This window comes from Prionailurus bengalensis, chromosome D4 (assembly GCF_016509475.1).
Source record: "Prionailurus bengalensis isolate Pbe53 chromosome D4, Fcat_Pben_1.1_paternal_pri, whole genome shotgun sequence".
Taxonomy (NCBI): Eukaryota; Metazoa; Chordata; class Mammalia; order Carnivora; family Felidae; genus Prionailurus; species Prionailurus bengalensis.
The window spans coordinates 92,735,109-92,757,967 of record NC_057359.1 but is presented as its reverse complement, the minus strand read 5'-3'; the positions used below and the strand labels follow the sequence as shown (position 1 = coordinate 92,757,967).

Below are 22,859 nucleotides of genomic sequence, written 5' to 3'. Positions count from 1 at the left end.
GTCCTTGGGCACCCCGGGGTGGGTTCCCCATCCACACAGTCCCCAAGTAACCCTGACGTCTCGGCGCCTTCCGAGTCTCGGTGTTCTCATCTGTACAGTGGGCGTGCCACACGTCCCCAGTGAGGCTGTTGCGTGGCCTCACGGGGCCTCTCTGGCTCACACAAGGCTTTTTGGCCACGGCCCGATGCCCTTCCGGCAGCCGCCGCATCTCTGAGGCTCGGTCTCCTCAGTGGGAGGAGGCAACAAAGCCTGGCCCGCAGGGGACTCAGGGGTGCCCGGGTCCCAACAGCTGCTGTGTCCCCCAGGAAGGAAGGAGGGAGACCCAGGTGGGGTCAGGGAGACGTGGACAGGGCTCGGCCGCCAAGGAGCCGGGGAGCAAAGCGTTTCTCTCACTTTGGGGACAGACCACAGCAGTAACGGGCAAGTTGCGTGTGCAGGCAAGTGGCCGCTCACGCTTAACCGGGGGCCTCGCCATGTGCCACGCCCCCGCACCACCAGCGACAGGGCTCTACGTGCACCACCCGCCCGGCGACGGCCGGGGACAGAAAGTGCGGCGCAGGTCGCGGGGACACGGGACAGCTGCGGCCGCACCCTTTACTGAGCTGAGACGCACGCGCTCGCTCGGGAGCTGTTGGCAAACGTCGTGAACGAGGGAAAAGAGCTGGTGCCACCCACGCACGAGCTCGGGGGCCCTCACCGGGACGGCCCACGTCTGGAGTTTGTGCCGCCGGCCCGCGAGCCCACCTTGTTGTTTTGCATGTCCTTGTTGGCCCCGTTCTTCAGGAGCACGACAGCAGCCTCCACGTTGTTCACGGCGGCGGCCCAGTGCAGCGCGGACTTGCCTGGGGGCGGGGCAGAGAGGAGGTTGGGGCAGGCCAGGCGGCACCGGGCCCACCCTCCGCGGGCTGGACCGCGCGGCCCGGCTCACCCAGGTCGTCCACGGCGTTGACGTCGGCATGCGAGTTGACGAGATCTTCCAGCATGCCCTCCACCGCCAGGCGGGCGGCCAGGATCAGCGGCGTCGTGCCATCGTGCATGCGCGCGTCCAGGTCCGTGGCTCGGTTCCGGATCAGGATCTACGCAACAGGGGAGGGGGCAGGCTTGGCAAACGGGCGTCGAGGGCCGCCGGCGACAAAGCCCCCTCTTGGACCAGCCCGGACGGGGTGGGGGGGGTGGGGGGGGTGGGGGGAGCAGGAAGGGCGGAGCTCCGCCGGCCACCGCTGGAGGAGCCAGGGGCCGACGTGCTCATCTAATCCTGCCACCACCAGCCAGGACCCGCAGGGGTGAAGTCCCCGCCCAGCCACAGCGGGCAGAACCACGTCTGAGTCGCGGACTCAGACCGCTGAGACCCGCCGTGTCCCTGCAGACACACGGAAGAGGGGCAGGCCCTCCCTCACGTGCCGCTCTGCCCGGGGCCACAGGCGAGAAGGACAGTCCCTGCCCACTGGTGGGTGAAAAGGGCTGGCCTCACGCCCACGAGATGCCCATGGGAATTCCCGCGTCTCTATGCCACCAAGGCCGTGGGAGCAAACAGAGCCTGCTCTAGGGGGCTCGCTTCAATGCTCCTCTCGTCTCTCACTAGCCTCACTGCAGCAAGATAACGTGCTAAAAACTCCCTAAATTACAGCTCTGTGATGACCCCCCCCCCCCCCCCCCCCCCCCCGTTTATGCCCCGTCTTGCCTGTCTGTTGAGGCTGCTCAGAGCCCGCGGACGTGCGGTGCGGCAGGGGGACCAGTTGGAGGCTTGCAAAAGGGGCCTGTGTGGGGATGCTCCCCAAAAACCTAGACGTCCAATTCCCCGGACCCACCCTTGCCCCGGGCTCCCAGCAGCAAGCCGCAGCCCCTAAACCCTTCCTTTCACTGCCGCCGCCAGCTACGCCTCCAGCCAAGGCCGATCGGGAGGCGGGAGGCCGTGATGGGCCGCCACAGCGGGACCAGGAGCCTGTCTGGGGTGGGGGCGAGGAAGCTCTGCCACCTCCTGGTGGCCCGCCTCCCCCGCGAGTGCGCGACTCAGAGCGCCCGTTCAGCACGAACCCCGCCGAGGTTACACTTGGTATCGGGGGCTCTGGGGCTCCATGAGCCCGGTCGACAGCCCTGACCGGGAGGGAGGAAGGCAGGCCACGGGCTGACAGAAGGGCTCGCGTGGCCGCAGCCGCCCACCTGGAAGACGCCCTGCGCGTCGGCAGACACGGCTGCGTGCAGCGGGGTGCGTCCCATGTTGTCCTGGATGTTGGCGTCGGCGCTGGCTTCCAGCAGGCGCTTGGCCGCGTCGGAGCGCGAGTAGCGGGCAGCCAGGTGCAGGGCGGTCTCGCCAGTGCGGTCCGTCTGGTTGTGCAGACTGGCGCCCTGATAGATGAAGTCGGAGATGACGGCGGGGGCGTCCTCCTCCTCCTCGCTGTTGCCCGTCTCCAGGCCCCCTCCGCTGCAGGAGGCGATCATGAGGGGCGTGAAGCCGTCTGTGTGAAGGCAGGGACAAGCGCTCCGTCAGGAAGGCTGGCCCCCGGCAGCGGCCCCAGGGCGGTGCTGCCGGTCCCGCGGGGCTGGGCACCCACGGCCATGCCGCCCGGAGCCACCACAATCAACCTGAGCTTCCCCAGGGGCAGAGCCAGGTTCAGCCACCAACTGGCCGGAGGCAATGAGGACCCTGCAGCTTGGCCGCCTGACCCGCCCGGGACCTTCACCAATAACCCACCCGAGAACAAGCGACGTAAGAGTTGCGTGGTCGGGAAACCCACAGCTTGGGCCCTTCGAGACAAGAAATTAACTTGGCGGGCAGACAGCCACCCCCAGGACAGAGCCAGCTAAGGACACGGCGTCTCCTGGGACGTCTTGTCCCGCTCCAAGGAGAGAGCACACCTTGCCCCCGTGCTCAGCTTCCAGAATACTGACCCCAGGCAGGCGGCTGGACAAGGGGGACCCCTAGAGCCTCTGGGGTGGGGGGGGGAGGGCGGTGCGGGCGGCCGGCTGTGCACCTACCCGGCCCTCGGACGTTCACATCCATGCTGTCAGCGTCGGCCTCGCCCTGGGGTGGCGTAGGGGCCATGGCGGACACACGCAGGTCGGCGGCGTCCAGGTGCTGCTGGGTCCACTGCCGGTGATCTGCCTGGTCATCCAGGTCGGGGAGAACCACTGGCTCCTCGAACTGAGGAAGGGGTGAGCAGAGGGCCCTGTCACGGCGGGGTTGGGGCCCGGGGCGGGCTGGGGCCGCCCGGGGAGGCCCTGGAGCCCACCCGACTCACCCGGAACTTCTTGGCCTCCAGATCCTCGTCACCCCACTCGTGCTGGCTGTCGTCCATGAGAGCACCATCCGACGCGTTCTTCAGGGGCCTGGGGGCAAGGGGTCGGGAAAGCGACGCTGAGCGGGGCTCCCCCTGAGGCCACGGCCCGGGCGGCCGCCCGACGCCCTCGGACCGCGCAAGGCGAGGCCCGTGGGCGCGCAGGGGGCGGCTCCCGTCTCCCCCACGCCCCCCACGGGCCGCAGCGGCATCCACTAACTTGAGGCCCACGGAGTCCTCGCCGAGGGGCTCCCGCCGTTTCTTCTTGCTGGCCTCTGACACCTTGAAGCCCTCCGGGAACCAGAGCTGTCCATGCTGCCGCCGACGCTTGCGGGACAGCAGCACCCCGCAGCCCACAAAGAAGAGGAGCACGAAGGCGGCCACGGCCACGTACATGAAGTGCAGCTGCGGGGGCGGGGGCGGCTCCACGGTCTCACCTGCGGGCGCCGGGACATCAGGCGGCGGCTACGCGGCAGGCCGGCAGCCGGGGGGCAGCGGACTGGCTCCACAGCTGGGCGCCTCCTCACCCACCCTCCTCCAACCCGCCCCCCAAAATAAGGTCATTTTCTACGCGATTAATCAGAATTGCAAACTATCGCTAAATTCTCTCCTGCACCAGCCGACTATCTGGAGACGGCTTTTACTTTTTTCTCCTTTAAGGGAGGATTAGCCAACTTCAAATCACTGCACTCGCATGAAGCTGTTAAGACAAAGGATTTAGGAGGATTTTCAAGATACAAACTTCAACACTTCACATGACACCGATCAATTCTTCTCTCTCTCCCTCTTTTTTAAAAAGCTGTAATGATTTTGAAATAATACCCAACAAAGAAAAATCAGGGGGATGAGAGGGGGGAGGAACGGGCTCCTACTTTCCGGCAGATGTGTCTGTCCGTCCCCCTGGGCCAGCCACACTGCCAGCTGTCATTACGGGGAGGGAGGGCGCACCAGGCAGAAAGTCCCAGAAAAAGTGGTTCCCTAGCTCTGGATGGCATCACACACACACACACACCCACACACACACACACACCCACAGGCGGCAAATGGCACAAAGAACAAGAACGTTTTTGGAGGGGGGACTAGGAGACTTGACCCCTCCCCGGTAGGCTCTTCCTAGAAGCCAGCAAACTGTCCCCAAGGGAGCACGGCTGGGGTGGGCCACTCACTCTGCACGGCCTCGATCTTGTAGGGGATGTTGAGGCTGCCCAGCGAGGCGAGGGCGCCCAGGAAGGCGGCCACGTCTGTGGCGCTCTGGAAGCATTGTGAGGACGACTGGACACACTGCCGGTTGTCAATCTCCAGGTAGACGATGGATCTGGGGGGGGACACGCAGGTCAGGGGGCTCAGACCGCAGGTGTATGCCCTGCAGCCGCCCAGTTTACCCCTCTGGCCCAGGCGTGGTCCCGAAGGGGGGAGGTGCTCCCAGAATGGGAGGGCGGTCTGGGGTTGCAGGGAGCCAGGTCTGTACAGAATGACCTGGGGGTGGGGGGTGGGGGGTGGGGTGTGTGTGGGGGGCAGTGTGCTCTGTCTCCAGCCCAGCAAGCCCAGCCCACGGCAGGTGCTCCCCAGACACCCCTCAAAGCGCTCTCCCACCTGACCCTGCAACCCTCCATTGTCCCCTTGGGAGCCACAAGCACCCTCTCCCCATCTCAGAAGGACAGAGGCCTCAGGGGTCTGGTTCCCCTCTGGGAGCTGACCCCAGTGCTGGACACCGGCTGGGGGGGGGGGGGGGGAGAGGGGTCAGCAGCTCCGGCAGGAACGCCGCCTGCGCGGGGCCCTATCAGTCCTGGGCTCGCGGGACCCTCGGTCTCCTTCACCCGCAGGCCGGGAGGCGGCGCACTCCCCCGCACGCGCGCACTCACCCGCGGATGTCCATGGGGTCCAGCTCCCGGCGCCGGCGGCCGGCCCCGCCGCCCGGGAGCAGGGCGGCCTCCACCCGGTCGAGCAGGGCCCCGGGCGCGGCCCAGCCGTCCACGGCGCGCTTGATGGGGTGTTTGCGCAGCTCCTCCTCGCGGCCGTAGTAGGGGAAGACCATGGGCTGGCCGTGCGCGTCGCGCTTGAAGACCACGTTGGTGTGCAGCAGGCGGCTGAGCTCCCGCAGGAAGTGCAGGGAGTTGTTGCGCAGCTGCGCGGGCGGCGTCAGCACCACCAGCACCAGCGCGCCGGCCGCCAGCCGCTCGGGCACGTGCTCCGCGCAGTCCAGCCCGTCCCACTCGCACTCCGCGCTGTTGCAGCCCTGGTCGCAGTGCCCGTCACCGAAGTGGTCCTTGCAGTACTGGTCGTACAGGGGGCTGCAGGGGCGCAGGGGCGCTCAGGCGGCCGCCGCCGGGCCCCGCCCACGCGCCCCTGGCCCGGCCTCCCGCGCCCCCCCTCCCTGCCTGAGCCCCACCCGCTCCCTACCTGCCCCCGCCACGTCCCGCCTGAACCCCGCCCCCCACTGCCCCCCCTCCGGCGCCCCCCCTGAGTCCCGCCCACGCCCCAGGCCCCTCCCCCCGGGCGCCCCGCCCCCCACGCTGCCTCACTTGCACTGGCCGTCCGCGCGCTGGCAGTCGAAGCCGTCGAACAGGCAGCCGGCCGAGTTGCACTGGCTGTCGCAGCGGCCGTCGCTGAAGTATTTCCAGCACTGCAGCGACTGCGAGCAGTTCTGCCAGGGGTCGTTGAAGTTGAGGGAGCAGTCGCCGCCGTCCCAGCCGCACGCGTGGTTGTTGCAGCCCAGGCTGCACACCTTGTTGCCCGCCTCCTCGCGGCACTCGGGCAGCTCGCACGCCTCCTCGATCTGCGGCGGGGGGATGTCGACGCCCAGGCCGCCCCCGAAGCTGTAGTCCAGGATGTGGCACAGGAGCCCGTTGAACTTGGCCGGGCACAGGCAGCGGTAGAAGGGGCTCTCGGGCACCGGCTCGCAGCTGCCCTGGTTGTAGCAGGGGTTGCCGCCCACGCAGGGGCTACCGGCCGGGAACTGGCACTCGGGGCCCGTGAAGGGGCCCAGGCACAGGCAGGTGGGGCTGCGCGGGCCCGAGATGCACGTGCCGCCGTTGAGGCAGCGCAGGCTCCCGCAGGCGCGCGCGTCGTTCTCGCACGTGGCGCCCTCGAAGCCCTGCGGGGACAGGCAGCCGCGCGGGCACGCGTCAGGGGGGCCCCTGCCCGGCCCGGCGACGCTGCTGCCTCTCCGCGCCCCCCCCCCCCCCTCGCCTGGGAGAGGGCCCACGACAACCCGTCCCGGGAGGGGAGAGGATGCGCGGGGCGCTGAGGAACCCAGCGGGGCTCCGCACCGGCGGGGGTGTGACACCGCATGTCAGAGCCCAAAGCATGCCCGCGCCAGGAGCGACCCTGAAGGTTCAGCTCCGGCTCCTCCCGGTGTTGGCTCCCCCACCGTAACCCCTACCAGGAGAAGTCAAGATGCTAAAACAGGAAGTTGGGTGTGTGCAAAGGGGCGTGGCCAGTCCCTGCACAGTCTTTCCCTAAAGCTGACGCTACTCTGAAAACGCTCGCTCTCGGTAACGAGGGAGGCTAAGCCGGGCTCCAACCAAGCCCCGCCCTCTGGAGCATCGTGTGTGGAGGCATCGAGGGGGTGCCCTCCCGCCACCCGCGGACCAAGGAGCCCCCACGGCTGCACCTACCGCCGGGCACTTGCAGATGAACCCGCGGGCAGTGTTGGAGGCCACGGCGCAAGTGCCCCCGTTCTGGCAGGGCCTGCCCTTACAGCCGTTGATGACCGACTCACAGCGGCGTCCTGGGGACGAGAGCAGGCGTGAGGGGCCTGCCCGGCCCCCGCGGCCTCCGCCCCACCTTGCCGCGGCACCCACCGGTATGGCCCGCACGGCACTCGCAGTAGAAGTCGTTGACGCGCTGCACGCAGTTCTGGGTGCCACGGGCGTCGCAGGGGTTGGACAGGCACTCGTTCACGTCTCCCTCACAGCGCTCGCCCACGAAGCCGGGTGGGCAGGTGCAGCTGTAGCCGCCCACCTGGTCCACGCAGGTGCCGTTGTTAAAGCACTTGGGGCCCCGGGAGACGGGGTCGATGAGGGGACTGCAGTCGTCCACGTTGACCTCACAGTGCACACCTGCAGAAGTGGGGACACCGTCGGGGGCCTGAGCGGGCCACGGGCCGGCGCGGCTCCCCCCTCGGGGCGCTCCCCTCGGCAAACGGTCAGGATGGGACCACACAGACGCTCAGGAGAGAGGACGCTGGCGACAGGGCCGCACCCCGGACTCGCGGCCCCGTGCCAGCAGCCCGGCTGGGCCCCGCCCTCGCTCGGTCAGCCCCGCGCCTGCCTTGTGCCCCCACAAGGCAGAGCGGAAGCTTGCGCTGGGCCTAGGGTGCTTCCGGCCAGGGCCCGGCCTGCCCACTTTCCCCTGGGGCCCAGCCCTGGGGCGTGGCTGTTCCTTACCCTGTGTGCCCCGGGGACAGGAACACTTGTAGGTGTTGATGAGGTCGATGCAGGTGCCCCCGTTTTGGCATGGGTGGGACAGACACTCGTTGATCTCCTCAGAGCAGTTCACCCCGTGGTACCCGGCCACGCACTGAGCAGGGAAACAAACGAGGGGTGGGGGCCTGTGGCTTGGTGGGCGGCTGAGATGTGGCCCTCTACCCACTGCGCAGGCTGACGGGGCCACACCACAGGCCACTCTCTTGATCCGTGAAGGCTTGAGTCCCTCACACCCGGTCGGCCCAGAGGGAGACCCTTGCCCAGCCGACTCTGATAAGCTGAGAGTCACTGCCCAGAGCTCAGGCCAGAGCGTGTCCTGCGGCCATGAGGTGGAGGCCCCGGGGCAGGTGTCAGCTGAGCCCGGAGACAGAGCTCTGGGGGAGGGGACCCAGACGGAAACCCCATCCCATATTCCCGGGTATTCTTCCCGGCTCTCCCCGCCACGGGACGCCTCCGCCAGGCAGTCTTCCCTGATTATCACCGCCCTCCCTTACTGGGACTGCGCAAAGTCGGGTTTAATCCTCCCCACGGGGCCTGCTCGCGGCCCGGGGCCTGCCACACAGTGTCACTCACAGCCGGCACCCCTTGCCCCCCGGGACGGGTCCCCACCTCGCAGGAGTAGCCGCCAGGGTAGTCGGTGCAGGTGGCCCCATTCTGGCAGGGGCTGGGCGAGCACTCGTCCACCTGGTCCTCGCAGTAGCTGCCCGTGTAGCCGGCCTGGCAGCGACAGTGGTGCGTGTTGCCCGCGTCCATGCAGAGCCCCCCGTTCCGGCACAGGTGGGTGACATTGATGTCTGGGGGGGCGGGGGAAGCAGAGGGAGGGGGCCTCAGACCTCCTGGCGTCAGGGGGTGGGCACCCGGGGGGCGCCGGGGAACCCTGGGCCGGGCCGGGCCGCGGGGTTACCTCGGCGCCGTGCGGCCACCTCGCAGGACACGTTGGGCACGTCGCAGTAGAGGCCGGTCCAGCCGCTGTGGCACTCGCAACGGTACAGGGTGTTGGTCTGCCAACACTTGCCGCCGTTCTTGCACGGTGAGGAGTCGCACCAGCGCACGAGGTTCTGCGGACAGCGGGGGTCACCTGTGTTTACGCTCCCTCCCGGGGCTGACCCCGCGAGGCCGTGCGGAACACGCAGAACCTCGCGCCCACGCGGGCTCGTGAGCCCATCCTACAGACACGGGAACTTGAGGCCCCTGGGCCGCCACCCCCGCCATCGGGAGCGGCCTGGGGCTGGGGCTCTCGTGCTCGGGGCCTCGGCAAATCCCGAACACCAGCAGCCCGTCGTCGAAAGATTGCTCTCTGTAAGCAAGCTACTCTGTCGGAAGCCTTGTAACACATCTCACGGGAGACTCTTGAACAAAGACGAGGCTTCAGGACTTTTCCGTGTTTTCCGGAAAGACGCTGGCTTTCAGCTACGTTCCCGCCCCGCTCCTTTCTTACTCTTGCTTCGTAAACCCTTGCTCCCGAGCTGAGCGCGGCCCCGTTCCCCACCCGATTCCCTAGGTGGCACGTGGCCTCGGGCCAGCCGTCCGGGTCCCAGGAGCCGCGCGACCAAGGCCACCCCCGCCCTCCCGGCCCGGCTCTCGCCGCACCGGTCCACCAGCGGCGCGGGGAGGCCGACGGGCGGGGACGGGCAGGGTGGCCGTGACGACGTGCCGCGGGCGCCCCTGCAGCCCGTCGCTCACCTGGCAGTTGAGGCCCGTGTAGCCCTGTGGGCAGGTGCACTTGTAGGTCCCGTAGCTGTCCTGGCAGGTGCCGCCGTGCAGGCAGGGCCGAGAATCACACTCGTTGACGTCGTGCTGGCAGTAGCTGCCCGTGAAGCCAGGCGGACAGAGACAGGTGAAGGAGCTGATGCCGTCCACGCAGGTGCCGCCGTTGAAACAGGAGCTGGAGGCGAGCAAGCAGCAGGGGAGAAGGGTGAGGGGGGGGCGTGCGGCCCTGCCCGAGAAGCTTCCCCTAGACTCAGACTGCGGCGGAAGGGGCCCGACAGCTACAACAGGTGGCGAGCAGCCCGGATGACCTCAGGGAGGCCAACGGAAGCCCCGGGAGGCCCCAGCACGGGGCCGGGGACCGACCGCAGGCTCTCACGGCACCTTACGCCCACTTCCTCTGCCTCCTTTACGAGTCACGCCGGGAAGAGCTTTAAACACACGGGTATGTGGTAGTTAACATAAAAATGAGGAAGGAACCAGAATCTGCACGGACAACGTAGATGAGCGTGTCGGAGGGTGCGAGAACGCTGAGCGCTGAGCTTCCCGGCAGCCAAGGGAAAAAGCGAAACAAGACGGGCCACAGAGTTGCGGCTGACAGAAGGGGGCACACCAGTTGTCCAGGAGAAACCACCCGGGCTCCCGGGTCTCACACTGGTCGCCAGACAAAGGCTCGTTTAGAACACGACGTCTGCCGCCGTGGGTGGGGAGAGCCGGCCAGGTGGACACCCGCTGGGTGCGCCCGGCCGCCAGGTGCTGTGCCCGGCCCCCGCGGCCTGCTGCCCTGTGCGGCGCCCTTGCCTCTCTGTGCAGTCGGGCGTGTTGTTCTCGCAGTGGATGCCGCTGAAGCCCGTGGGGCAGGTGCAGGTGTAGCTGTCCACGCAGTCGGTGCAGTTGGCTCCGTGGTGGCAGGGGTTGCTGGCACACTCGTTGATGTCCTCCTCGCAGAAAGCCCCCCGGAAGCCAGGCAGGCAGTCGCAGAAAGCCGTGTTAACGCCGTCCGTGCAGGAGCCGCCGTTGTGGCACGGGTCTGGGGGTGGGGGGACAGAAGGCAGGCCTGAGGGTGGGCTGCGGCGTCCCCCCGAAGCTGGGGGCCCACGGCCCCCCACTCCTAGGCCCCAGGGCAGGGGCAGAATGTGTAAGCTCAACAGTCAGGCCGACGAGGTTGGCGCCATCGTGTCCCCTGCCCACTTGGGGACACCTGTCTGGGCCTCAGTGTCCTACGACCCGGGGTCGGGGCGGGGGGGGGGGGGGGCGGAGAGCCCTTCTCCCTGCTGGGTCATGACAAGGACCAATAAGGCTGCACGATGGGAGGAGCTACCCCAGCCCGCGGGGAGGGGCGGTGGCTCGGGAGGCTTCTGGAACCACCCAGAACCACCCCTGGTCCACGCGAGGCCCACAGCTCTGCCAGCAGCAGCCCCCCCCCGCACCCCCCAGCATTTCCTCTAGTTGAGCTCAGTGCCCTGGGCACGTCCCCGGGCACTGCGTCGTCGGGTCCTCCCGCCTGGTGCCAGCCCGCTCCCTGCCCCGCGCCTGCCCAGAAAACCGCAGGTCCACGCGGGTTAACAGGTGGCCGAGCGGGCCCCGCCACTCACTGGGTCGGCAGTCATCCACGTCCGTCTCGCAGTTGTGCCCCGTGTAGCCGGCGCGGCAGCGACAACGGTAGCCGCCGTTGGTGTTCTGGCAGGAGGCGCCGTGGCGGCACGGGTTCTTAACACACTCGTTGATGTCGACCTCGCACGTCTGTCCTGGGGGAGGAGGAGGGGGCCGGCAGTTCAGCCCCCGCCCTCCAGGCCTCTCCAGCAGCCTTCTCTGCCCCGGGACCGTCCCCTGGGGACACCCCAGGAAGGAAGGGGGCTCTCTGACTTGCGATCTCCCAGTTTGGGGCCAAGCAGACAGAAACTGGGGATGGGAAGGGCCCTGCCAGGCCCATCTCTGCTTCCAGAGCCCCTACAGGTGGCTCTGCAGCCTGCAGAGATGGGGAGCCCCCCAGACCTCCCGCCCCAGGGGAGCGAACCCAGGCAGGGCTGCAGGGCCAGGAGGCCGCACCTTGCCAGCCTGCAGGACAGACGCACGAGAAGCTCTCGAAGTCCTCGGACTCCTGGCACTCGCCACCGTTCCTGCAGGGGCCGGGGGCGCACGGGGCCAGCACCACCTCACACGTGGCTCCTGAGGGCAAGGGGAACAGCATTGAGACCCAGGGGGCCTGGCCCAGAGGACCAATGCCCCATGGCATCTCCCGACGGAGGCCCTGATGGCCCCTGAGCCGCCAGAGTCCTCTGACAGCCCCATGGGGCAGGAAGGGGGGCGGGGGGCGGTGTTGCCCTTGGGACCATGGGCGAGCTCCTGGCGGAGTGAGAACCCAAACCGGGGGGATACTTGGCTCCAAAACTGTCCCCGCAGGACACGGCCTGGGCCTCAACCCCTCGGGAGTGCCTGCTCCCGGCCTCACGCCCTCTCCTGGTCTCCTGGAGGCCTTAGAGCTCCTCCCGAGGGCTCTGGGGCCACAGGCAGCCCGCGGCCGGTCACGGAGGCCAGCGAGCAGAGGCCGGACGGCAGGGGAGGAGCCCCGGCCCCGAGCACCCCTCCCCGTCAGGGAGCACCTGTGGTACAGGACCCCGGCGCAGGGAAGGGAGTCTCGCCAGAAGCGGGTCACACTGGGGCGACTTTCCTCCATGGAAACCCAGCGGACAGCCTTCCTGTTTACGGCCGTGGGGGCTGATTCCCGGGGAAGAAAGGAAGCACTATCTTCCCCGTAGCCCATTATCTCCCTGGCCTGCTGGTGCGAGTTTCCAAGGCCTTTCTTTCTATCTGTTTCCACGGTGACCTAGGCAGGCAGGAAATTCGCCAGAGTTTCCGACAATTGTGCAGAGGGAAGCAGGAAGTGGGCAGACGGGAAGCAGGTCAGCACAGGCCGGCTCCTCCCCACCAGGCCCGCCAGCCTCCGATGCTGTGTCTGCAAGGGACTCGTGCGTCCCAGGCAAGGGGCCCCTGGGTGGCTACCGGCCACAAGCTGCCTCACCAATGCAGGAGAGAAAATCCAGGTCCCCAGCTCTGGCCACAGGCTGCCTCGTGTGGTGGGAGCCACCAGCACGGAGACAGCCCCCCTCCTCCCCACCCCCCCCACCCCCCCAGCCTGGCCGGACAGGGCTCTCTCGGGACCTCCAGGCTCGTCAGCAGGGAGGCCCGAGGCTGTCCCCAGCGGCAGCGCCCTCGGCCCACTCCCAGTGGGACCCAGGGGCAGTAGTGGTTGTGGACTTTTGCTTTTTAACACTTTGCAAATCTCTTCCACGGAGGGGACCATTTCCTGCGATCCCGTTGGCCGGGCCAACGGCAGACGCTGGGACGCCCAGGGAAACGCCTCCCGCCTCTGCTCGGCGCTAACAGAGGACTCCTTGTTTCCCCGACACAAAGAGGGCCCGCCGTCAAAGGAATCCCTCAGGCCCGGCCAGCAAGGTGGGGGCGGGGGGGGGGGGGGGGCAGTCCAGTCCCCAGGGGCCCACGCAGTGTGGACGCTGGGCCGTGGAGGCCAGCAGCCCAGGCCTTAGCTCGTGGCTCTGCTGTGGAGCACCCCATCTCCTCCCCTCCCAGGCAGGCTGGCCAAACCAAGTACTTGGGACACGCTCGTATTAAGATCGCTGTCCAGTGTCCTATATAGTCGTGTGTGACTTTGGCAACGAAACTTGCGGAATGAGGCCCGAATGTGGCCAGCCCTCAGCCTCCACGTGGCGAGCGGAACTCTGGGTGTACCTACTGAGTCAGGAGGCCCGGCCGGCCCCAGGAAAGCCACCGGGTACGCACTGTGCCACGCAGACCCGCACCCAAGGGCCCTGCCCTCACCTGTGTAGGGCAGGGGGCAGTTGCACGTGTAGCCGGCCACATCATCGATGCACGAGCCCTGGTTCAGGCACGGGTTAGACGCACACTCGTTGATGTTGGTTTGGCAATTGGGCCCTAGAGACAGAGGGCCGGTGGTGAGTGCGCCCATCACCCCAGAGGCTCTGAAGGGGCCCCCTAGGGTGGAGGGAGAGCCCCGCGCCGAGCCTACCCCGGCGGGTCTGCCCTGAGGGCAGCGGGTGCCTGTGGCGGGAGAGAGGAGCGAGGCGCCGCGGTCCCACCGCCCCCCGAGGGCCCGCTCTGTGCCAGCACCCCTGCCCGGCCCCGCTCACCACTGAAGCCCTCGCGGCAGGTGCACACGTAGCCGCTGGTCATGTCTCTACAGGCGCCCCCGTTGGCGCAGGGGTTGGACTCACACTCGTTGGTGTTGATGTCGCAGTGAGCCCCGCTCCACCCGGGGTCACAGTCACACGTGTACCTGCAGGGGTGACCACGGCGCCATTCAAGTGCGCCCAAGCTCCCGGCCCTGCTGCCGTCCCCAGGCCTCATGGCACGGGGGGGGGGGCACCCCCACCCGAGAGTCCTTTCGTGGGGGGACCCCAGCCCCCACCCCGCCCAAGAGGGCGGCATGGGTGTGGCCGTGCCACATCCGGGCAGTCGTCAGAAGGCCACCTGCCACTCACCCACCACGTGGCCTTGGACACAGAGTACGGGGTCCCCGCCCGCACCAACAGCCCCATCCACGCGGCCAGCGCTGGGTGCGGAGCAGGTGTCAGGAACCAGATGAGCTCTGCCTCCCCTCCACACCCTCGCCCTGCCGACGCCACGCGTGCGGGGGCCATGCCAGCCGGGTGTCCTACAACTCGCTCCTGGGAGGGACGCCCCGGGAGAAGGGCTCGGGCCCACACACAGCACCCACGCCAGACGCCCACCATGGGGGCCGGGCTGTCACCTGTACTTCTGACCGACCAGCCACATACCCGGTTTCCCAAGACCCTCTCCTCGGGACGGAGATTGGCTAGAACGGCTCCCGCAAGTCAGAAAAGGGCTTCGCTCGCTAGGCCAGTGGTTTGCTACGCAAGCCTAACCTTAGAACAACCCGCACGGGTTGAGACGCACGGGACAAGGTGTGGGGGGGGGCATGGGCTCCTGTGCTCTGGGCGCCACCCTCCCGGCACCTCCAGCGGCCCTCAGCCAGGAGCTCTCTGAACCCCACCGGTTCGCGCTCTCCTGTTACACAGGCACGGCTGGTGAACTCCACCTGCAGCCCCTCTCCTGCTTGGAGGTGGGGGTGGGACTGTGGCCACGCTGCTGGCCCCCAGACCCCCATCCTTAGGCGACCTTGGCCACCTCCTCAACACGGACCCAGGTGTGCCCCTTTCACCTCCGCGGGATGGGAGCCGTTTCAGCAGCCAGGACGGAGAACAAGGTAGACCCCGGTGTCACACACACGCGTGCTGGCTGCCGCGGACCCACAAGCGCGTCCGGGGCCCCGTGACCACACGTGGCCGTGCTGAGCACACGCCAGGAGCCGGCGAGGGCCCTGCGAGCCCTTGCCCGTGAGGGGCACCCGCTCCCGGCCTGTCCGAGGCTCCGCACAGGCCTCTCCCTCGCCCGCCAGCCTCCGGGGACAGAGCTCCCGCCCGCACCTACCCGTTGAGGCTGTCCCGGCAGGCCCCGTGGATGCAGGGGTTGCTGCTGCACTCGTTGACCTCGGACAGGCACGTGGGGCCGTGGTAGCCCTCGGGGCAGCGGCAGGTGAAGCTGTTGGTGCCGTCCTCGCAGGTGCCCCCGTGGTGGCAGGGGTTGCCCGCACACTCGTCGATGTTGACGTTGCACATGCTCCCTGGAAGCGGGGAGGGGGGCTCAGATACCCACAGCCGGGCCCCCCCGGAAGAAGGGGCAGGGGGGTCTTCGTGAGCAAGTTCTGGCCCCTCGGAGCCTCAGTTTGCCCCTGTTGAACCAGGGACGACACCCAACCCCTCTCCCCGGGTCCTCCCGAGGTGTAACCTGGATAAGCGGGGGCTTCGCACGGGAGCACGGCGCCAGCCGGCCAGGCCCAGAGGACAAGGCCGGCGTCAGCCCAACCGCCCAGAGACGCCTTCGGGGAAGACACGGGACGCACGCCCAGAGGAGTCTGCCCTGACCAGGGATAAAGGGCTCGAGGGTGCCCGTCCCGGTCCTGGTCAGAGCCCCAGGCCTCCCATGGTCTCTGCCCCAATGGGCCGAGGCTGGCAGCCGGAGAGCTGGGCCCTGGGTGGAGGCCTGCCCCGTCCTGCCCACCTGGGGACCCGGCTGAGTCCGTGGCCTTGACCTCGGCCCCCGCAGCAAGGGCTTGAGGGGCCTGGGAGGGGCAGAGCCCCAGCGGTCCCTAGGCCCCAGGCCGCTCACCTGTGTAGCCCGGCTCGCACGAGCACTCGTAGCCGTCGATCTTGTCCAAACACGTGCCTGAGTCACAGGGGCTGCTGGCACAGTCATCCAGGTTGGTCTCACAGTTGGGCCCTGGCGGTGGGCAGCACCGGAGGTCAGCTCCTGGGCCCCCCCACCGTCCCCCCAACACACCCCCCCCACCCCCCCCCCCCCCCGCTCCCCCCCAGGCACCTGTGGTCCCCTTGAGGCAGAGGCACAGGTAGGCGTTGTCGCGGTCCTGGCAGGTGCCGCCGTGGCGGCAGGGCTGGCTGTGACACTCGTTCACGTTGGTCTCGCAGTGGTGGCCCGTGTAGCCCGGCCGGCACAGGCAGGTGAAGGTGGCAACGCCATCCTTGCACGACCCGTAGTGGCAAGGATCGGGGTCACACTCGTCAATGTCCACCTCGCAGTGCGGCCCCGTGTAGCCTGCAGGGCAAGGCCAAGGGCACTCAGGGCGGCTGCTCCCGGAAAGGCCCCAACCACGCCCGGGCTCTCCCGGAGCAGAGGGGGGAGCGTGCCGTTCATCATGGGACTCCCCACCCCTTCCCCAGACCCGGGAGCCTGCCCACCCTCTGTCCACCGGCCCCGCACCTTCCGTGCACACGCAGGTGTAGGTGTTGGGCCCGTCCAGGCACTTGGCGCCGTTCCTGCAAGGCGTGCTTGCACACTCGTCCACGTCATACTGACACAGGTGCCCGGTGAAGCCTGTGGTGAGGACAGGGAGGCAGTCGGACGCAATGGGTGCCGGGGGCCCCGTGGCCGAGCCCCCGCCGGGCCACAGCAGGGAGTCCCTCCCCAGGCCACGCTCCGGCCAGGGCTCAGTAGCCCTCCTGACCTCTCCTCTTGCTCCCTTTCAGCTCCTGCCCCTGCCCCTGCCCCTGCAGGAGGGGCTTTTCTCGTACAGACTCCGGCTACTATGGTTCCAGCCATCCCGCGGTGAACGAGAGGTCCCCCACTCAGCGTCTGGGACAGCTGATTGACACCTTGCAGGCCCACGGCTCTGACCTGCCAGGCCTCCCGAGTGTCGGCGTCCTGGACCTACAGACCCTCCGGCCGCGGGCTCCTGGAGCCCTCCTGTTGTGTCTACTGCAGGCCAGCAGAGGTGGGGAGGGCAGGGCAGGCCGACTCCCTCCCAGCTGCGAGCCCTCAGAGAGCCGGGCTGGCATCTCTTCACCACCTAAGCTCCCCGGGGACCTGGGGACTATAATCCCGCTCCCAGGGGAGCCCCAGCAGCAGGGAGGATTTCTGGGTCCCGGGCTCCCCCTAAGCCCAGCCTGACCTGGCCTGGCCTGACCTGCCCGGTGCCCCTCAGCACAGGAGAACGGGCTCCCGTAGGACCAGGCCCAGACCTGAGCTAGGCCTCCTAGTGGGTCGTCGGAGCTCCCGGCCCGCCTCCCCCAGAGGGAGGGTGGGGGCTGGGCAGCAGCCCTGCTGGGGACGGGCCTCACCTGTGGGGCACTCGCACAGAAACTCGTTGATTTTGTCCAGGCAGCGGCCGTTCTGGAGGCAGGGGCTGCTGGCGCACTCGTCCGTGTTGACCTCACAGTGCACGCCCTCGTAGCCTGGGGTGGGGGGCGGGGAGGGGGCACAGGGGTCCGTGAATAGCCGCGGCCACCCCCACCGCAGCTCAGGGCAGAGACATGGACGCCCACGCCAGCTGCCGGCAGAGGCGACTGGCCAGCACCCTCCGTACCTGTTCTCCCGCGGCTCACCTGGCTCCCGGGCCCCCCGCCCCCCAAGCCCTGGCACTGCCCTCCGGGCTGGTGCCCCGCGGGCTGGCCCGGGCGAGCGCGGAGGCCGGGGGCACAGAGCGGTCGCCAGGGGCGCCGCAGCGGGGTCACCCCGACAGGCAGGAGGCTGGCTCCACGTACCCGGCATGCAGATGCACTGGAACTCCCCGATCTGGTCCAGGCAGGTGGCGTCATTCTGACACGGGTTCGAGATGCACTCGTTGACGTCAATCTCGCAGCGCGGGCCCGTGTAGCCCTGCAGACACTGGCACTCGAAGGAGCCCAGCGTGTTGATGCACTTGCCCGCGTGCTCACAGGGGTTGGCGCCTGGTAGGGGCCGGGGCGGGGCGGCACCGGTGAGAGCCTGCTTCAGGCACCCCGGCCACCGGACCATTCTGGGGCATGCCCGCCTCCCCCATCAGACTGGCAGTCCTCTCTGTTGGAGGCGGGGGGGGGTGTGTGTGTCACGCCTCCCCCGTCAGACCAGGAACCCTCTGAGGGCAGAGTCGATGTCCCAGACTCCCCAGTCCCCCTCCCCCCACCGCACGACTTGCCCGGCGCACCCAGCGAGCACTCGTCCACGTCCTGGCTGCAGGCCGGGCCCGTGTACCCGGAGGGGCAGGTGCAGATGGCCTTGCCGTTGACGGGGTTGGTGTCGCAGTTGGAGCCCTCGTTGCAAGGGTTGCTGATGCAGGCGTCGTTGAGATGGCAAAGCAGACCTGGGCGGGGCGGCCGCGGTCAGCGGGGCACTGCCTCTCCCGGCCTGGGTCCGCCGCCCGGCTCCACAGGGACGGGCCTCCCACGGCCACGCTGCCCGGCGGCCCCGTCGGGCCCACGACCCTCAGGCTACCCTGGGGGGCTCGTCCCCAGCAGGCCTGCCCCCGGCCTCCTTCCCTCCAGAGAGGCCCCTTCGGCAAAAGCCATCGGCCGCGCGCCTGAGCGAGGCCGCACGCGCCAGGCAGGGCCGGGGAGCCCAGGGAGGTGGTGCCACGTCCCCTGTGCCCGCCCCCCACCCCCCAGCCCCGCCTCGGGGGCAGCCCCGCCCCCCGCGGCCGGGGCGCTCACCGGTGCGGCCATGAGGACACTCGCAGTAGAAGGAGGCCACTCGGTCGTGGCAGGTGGCCCCGTGGAAGCAGGCGGCGCTGGCACAGTCATCGATGTTCTCGCTGCAGTCTTCCCCCGTCCAGCCGTTGACGCACACGCAGTTGTAGCCGCCGTGGGTGTTGTGGCAGGTCCCGCCGTTCTGGCAGGCGTTGGGCATCAGCTGGCACTCGTCTACGTCCTCGGTGCAGTACTGGCCTGCGGGGGCCCAGCCCGTCACGCCTCGACCACCGGGCCCGGGGGCCACCGCCCCCGGGAAGCCTGCCCAGGCAGACTCCTCCACCCACCGCAGCCTGGACCGCTGTATCCCCGCTGCCCCCGGCCCCCCGGCCAGGCCGGGCCCTGGCCCCGTCGCTCTGCCGTGGGCAGCGGTGCTCCGGGGGGGGGCCCACACTTGTCCGCCATCCCCAGCTTGGCCGAAGCCCGGGGGACCCGACTGTGGCGCGGCCCTGCCTGGGGGGCCGCACGCGACCCGCACAGACGAGCTGATGGTAGGGTGGGGGCCTCGGCCCCCGGTCGCGGGCAGGGGCTGCCCCGGGCCACGCCGCCCTTCCCGGACCGCGCTCCCCGTGCGGGCACTGTGTTGGGCGGGGGGCGCTCCCCTGCGTGTGCACCTGTCCACTCGGGCGGGCAGCGGCAGTTGTACGTGTTCACGCCGTCCACGCAGGTGCCTCCGTTCTTGCAGCTGTTTCCGGGACAGTCGTCGATATTCTCCTCGCAGTTCTGGCCGGTGAAGCCTGCGGCAGGGGGAGCCAGGAGCCCGGTCAGGCCCTGCCCATCTGTGCTCGCCCCAGCATCTTCCTGGCTGGACCCACGACACCCTGCTCTGCACCAGCTGCCGCCCCCCACTCAGGGCCTGCCCCGGGACGCCCACCACCTTGGGGCCCTCGGGGTCCAAGCCCCATCCCCTGGTCCCCCTGGTCCCCGTGTGACCAGGCCCCACACTCCAGGGCCCACGTGTGGCACGTTCCTCTCTGAGGAATCATTGAGCAAAGGGCCCGCTGAACAGACGGGGACTTGGGAACACGGGATCCTGGACGTGGCGTCGTAAAAATCCCGTGTAGCAGAGTTAACCACGGGCGGCTGTAAGCGGGTGCTGCCTGCAGGTGAGGCGCTGTGCTGGGGTCGGGGAGGGCTCCAGGCGGAAGCCCGGAGGAGGCAGGGCGGACAGGCGGCCCTCAGCTTCCCCGGAACAGAGGTGTGATGCCCGCTTCTCACCCCCCCAAGACGGGCCAACCTCTGTCAACGTCGCCTCCACACCAGTCACCTATTAACCCGCTCAACTCCCGCCGGTTCAATCATCAACCCACAAAGGTGCGCCTGGCAAGAGCCCAAACCTACAGCCAGTTACTAATTAATGCCCCTCCCGGGGCGCCTTTGAACCTGTCTCCTGCCCGAGGAGAGCCGATCCCCTCCCTCGGGCCGCCCACCCCACCGGTGCCCTGGGGGGTAAAGCAGGTGGTCTAGAAGAGCTGAAGTGGACAGTGGACAGTGGACAGTGTTTTAGAGGGAGTGCCCCAAATCAGAGCCCGGAGCCCGAGTTCTGGCTCCCACGTATGTTGTAGGGGCCTGAGCACGCCTCCCTGCCCCCCACCCCAATACCTCCGAGGGTCTCCTACAGGGCCGTGCGGCACACAAGCCTGTCGAGCCCTCACCGGGAGAATCTCACCCCGCTGCCCCAGCGGGAGCCAGCACCAGCTCCATGAACAGGGTGTCCCCTGGCGGGTCGCCCCACAGCCCACGTCCTCCAGCCCTCACTGTGGCCCCTGGAGGGCAGGCTTCTCTTGAGACACGTGGCTGGATGTGAGGTCCCAGGCCCGAGGTCACCAGGCCAGCAAAAAGGCATCTGAACCCAGAACCCAGGGGCGGGCCTGGCGAGTGGGCTTATCTCTTGGCCCCCAGGGACAGCTGACCAGCCAGCAGCCCTGGGGTGGTCAGGGGGCAAGGGGAACACCCAGCGACACTCAGGAAACGCGTGCCCTTCGAGCCCGCACACAAAGCTGGCTGGTGCGGTGACGAGGCCCCGGGCTTGGTGGCGGACAGGCAGGCAGAACGCTTCCCCTTTGCAGGGGCCGCTGGGTCAATCCTCCCGTCGCGCCCAGGACCCAAACCCCACCGACCCAGGAGGTTTTTAAGCCTCTCGCCAACGTTATTATTTTTAGATCACCAGCCGCAAAACTGACTCAAAAGCTACAGCGGGAAGACCAGCCCCTAGAGCAGGGACAGTGGAGCCGCTGGGGGACAGCAGGGGCGGATGTCCCACACCAGCCCCCACAGTCAGGCCACCCGGAGGGGGGGGGGCAGCGACGTGAGCTCCGACCACATGGAAACAAGAGACCCGGGGAGGCACAAACAAGGATGTCCCTGCAGCTGCGCCTCGTTCCCTAACTTGCACGTGGCTCTGGGGAATTCAAGGTGAGGGGCTCAGAGCAGGGCGAAGAGTCAGGGGCCATGAGGGCAGCGGCACTCGCGGGGCAGAGGGAGCACTGGGGAGCATACGCCCGTCCAGCCAGGCTCAGCCAGGAGCCCGCCCCGGGGGCTGCAGGGACCCCGGGTCCCTGGCATGGGGGACAAGTGCTGGGCGGCTGCAGCGGACCCCACCCCCAGGCAGAAGTGAGAAGGTGGGAGACCAGGGAGATGCCCGGCCCCTGTGCCAGGCTCCCCTAACTGGTACCCCCTTTCCAGACCCGCCCGCCGTCCTGTGTGTGCTGGGACACCGTCCTCCGAGCCCCGGCCCGGCCCGCACCCCCGGGGCCTCCCCGGGGCAGTACCTGGGAGGCAGGCACACTCGTGGGTGGTGTCCCCCGTGGGGCGGCAGGTGCCCCCGTTCTGGCAGGGTGAGGGGCTGCAGGGCACGTAGGGCAGCTCGCAGTGGGGGCCGGTGTGGGTGGCGCGGCAGGTGCAGCGGTAGGAGCCGACCTCGTTGTGGCAGGTGCCTCCGTTGCGACAGAGCCCGGGGCTCTGGCCACACTCGTTGACGTCCTGCCTGCAGGTGGGGCCGTGGAAGCCGGGCGGGCAGCGGCAGATGTACGATGCCTCGAAGGGCAGGCACTGGCCGCCGTTGGCACATGGGTTGGAGGCACACGGGTCGGCCTGCTGGCACATCTTCCCTGGGGGGCGAGGGGGGGGGAGGAGGGGTCACGCCGGTGTCCAGGGACAACTTCCAGGCACCGTGGAGGTGCCAGCCTGGCGCAAACCTGTCAGCACGGTCTCTTTAATTGCCGGGACCCCACGACAGGACACGGCCATCTTCCTGGAGATGGGGACCGAGGTTCCCGGGACACACGGCCAGCGGGGGCAGGGGGCCCCCGAGACCGGACCCAGACTGTCCCCTCCAGAGTTCGTGTTCTCTGGAGAGCTCGCCGTCGGGGCTCCTGATGCAGGGCCAGCGGGCCCTGGGGACCTCACTAGACGGAGGGCCCCCTCCTCGCAGAGGCAGGGAGCCCCGGGGTTCCCGGAGCGGATGTCGGGGCTAGAGAGGGGCCCGGGGACTCGAGGGCGGGGGTCACAGACTGCAGAAAGCCCTGGCCTTCTCCCAGCACGTCACGGTACACGGGCAGTGGGGGGAGGGCCGGGGCCGGGGGGTGGGGGGCCCTCACCTGACCAGCCCGGGGGGCAGCGGCACTTGTACTCGGTCAGCGTGAGCAGGTCACAGGTGCCGCCGTTGCGGCAGGGCTTGGCGAGGCAGGCGTTGTCCCGGGGCGTCAGGCAGAGGGGCCCGGAGAAGCCCAGGCGGCAGGCGCAGGCGTAGTCCACCGTGCCGCCGTGGTCCACCGCGTGGCACGTCCCCGCGTTCTTGCAGGGGGCGCTGAGGCAGGGGTTGGGCGCCTGGCATCGCCGGCCCGCGAAGGCACCGCTACAGCTGCAGCAGACAGGCCGGAGCGGTTACTCCCACCGGCTCCCCGTCCGCCCGGCCCCGGCACCCCGCACCGTCCCCGGGGAGCGCCAGCCACTGTCGGGCCCCGCCGCGGGCGGCACGTCCCAGGACCAGACAGCGGTGGGGGCCGCACGACCTCACGCGTGGGCCAAGCGCCGTGGGGCCGTGCGCCTTCAAGCGGTGAACCGTTCGTTAAGTGAATTTCACCTCATGTTAACTGGGGCAAGGGGCTGGAGACCAGCAGGCTCCGCGAGGCCAGACCTGATCGCAAAACCCTCGTGAGCGTCTGCGTGGCCACAGAGAAGGGGACACACGGGCCCACAGCCGTTCCCAGGGAGGGGGTGCCCCGAGACCCTTTGGTGTGGGGGGCTGGTCCCCTCTTCCCACCTCAAGCTGTTCTGTAACCAACGTGCCTTATTTGGGTAAAAAAACAGTCCGCAGCTTTACTTTCTTTCTTTCTTTCTTTTTTTTTTTTAAATTTTAAAAGTTTGTTTAT

General features: G+C 68.7%; 1 protein-coding gene across 1 annotated transcript in view; it reads right to left on the bottom strand.

Moving 5' to 3' along the window:
- Positions 1-22,859, bottom strand: part of NOTCH1 (notch receptor 1) — a 44,082-nt gene that overhangs the window by 3,542 nt on the left and 17,681 nt on the right. Inside the window, exons 3-33 of the mRNA XM_043565244.1 lie at positions 22,086-22,348; positions 21,258-21,596; positions 19,101-19,223; positions 18,451-18,684; positions 17,949-18,104; positions 17,527-17,712; positions 17,104-17,217; positions 16,247-16,360; positions 15,848-16,081; positions 15,638-15,748; positions 14,900-15,092; positions 13,579-13,724; positions 13,250-13,363; positions 11,459-11,578; positions 11,005-11,157; positions 10,211-10,439; positions 9,386-9,587; positions 8,607-8,760; positions 8,312-8,496; positions 7,664-7,796; positions 7,079-7,336; positions 6,893-7,005; positions 5,798-6,369; positions 5,138-5,566; positions 4,442-4,590; positions 3,496-3,712; positions 3,240-3,327; positions 2,977-3,142; positions 2,161-2,456; positions 929-1,076; positions 745-842 (exon numbers count right to left, since the gene is read on the bottom strand). Coding sequence (XP_043421179.1) covers positions 745-842; positions 929-1,076; positions 2,161-2,456; positions 2,977-3,142; positions 3,240-3,327; positions 3,496-3,712; positions 4,442-4,590; positions 5,138-5,566; positions 5,798-6,369; positions 6,893-7,005; positions 7,079-7,336; positions 7,664-7,796; positions 8,312-8,496; positions 8,607-8,760; positions 9,386-9,587; positions 10,211-10,439; positions 11,005-11,157; positions 11,459-11,578; positions 13,250-13,363; positions 13,579-13,724; positions 14,900-15,092; positions 15,638-15,748; positions 15,848-16,081; positions 16,247-16,360; positions 17,104-17,217; positions 17,527-17,712; positions 17,949-18,104; positions 18,451-18,684; positions 19,101-19,223; positions 21,258-21,596; positions 22,086-22,348 — 6,037 coding nt within the window. The remainder of the gene's footprint in view (positions 1-744; positions 843-928; positions 1,077-2,160; positions 2,457-2,976; positions 3,143-3,239; positions 3,328-3,495; positions 3,713-4,441; positions 4,591-5,137; positions 5,567-5,797; positions 6,370-6,892; positions 7,006-7,078; positions 7,337-7,663; positions 7,797-8,311; positions 8,497-8,606; positions 8,761-9,385; positions 9,588-10,210; positions 10,440-11,004; positions 11,158-11,458; positions 11,579-13,249; positions 13,364-13,578; positions 13,725-14,899; positions 15,093-15,637; positions 15,749-15,847; positions 16,082-16,246; positions 16,361-17,103; positions 17,218-17,526; positions 17,713-17,948; positions 18,105-18,450; positions 18,685-19,100; positions 19,224-21,257; positions 21,597-22,085; positions 22,349-22,859) is intronic.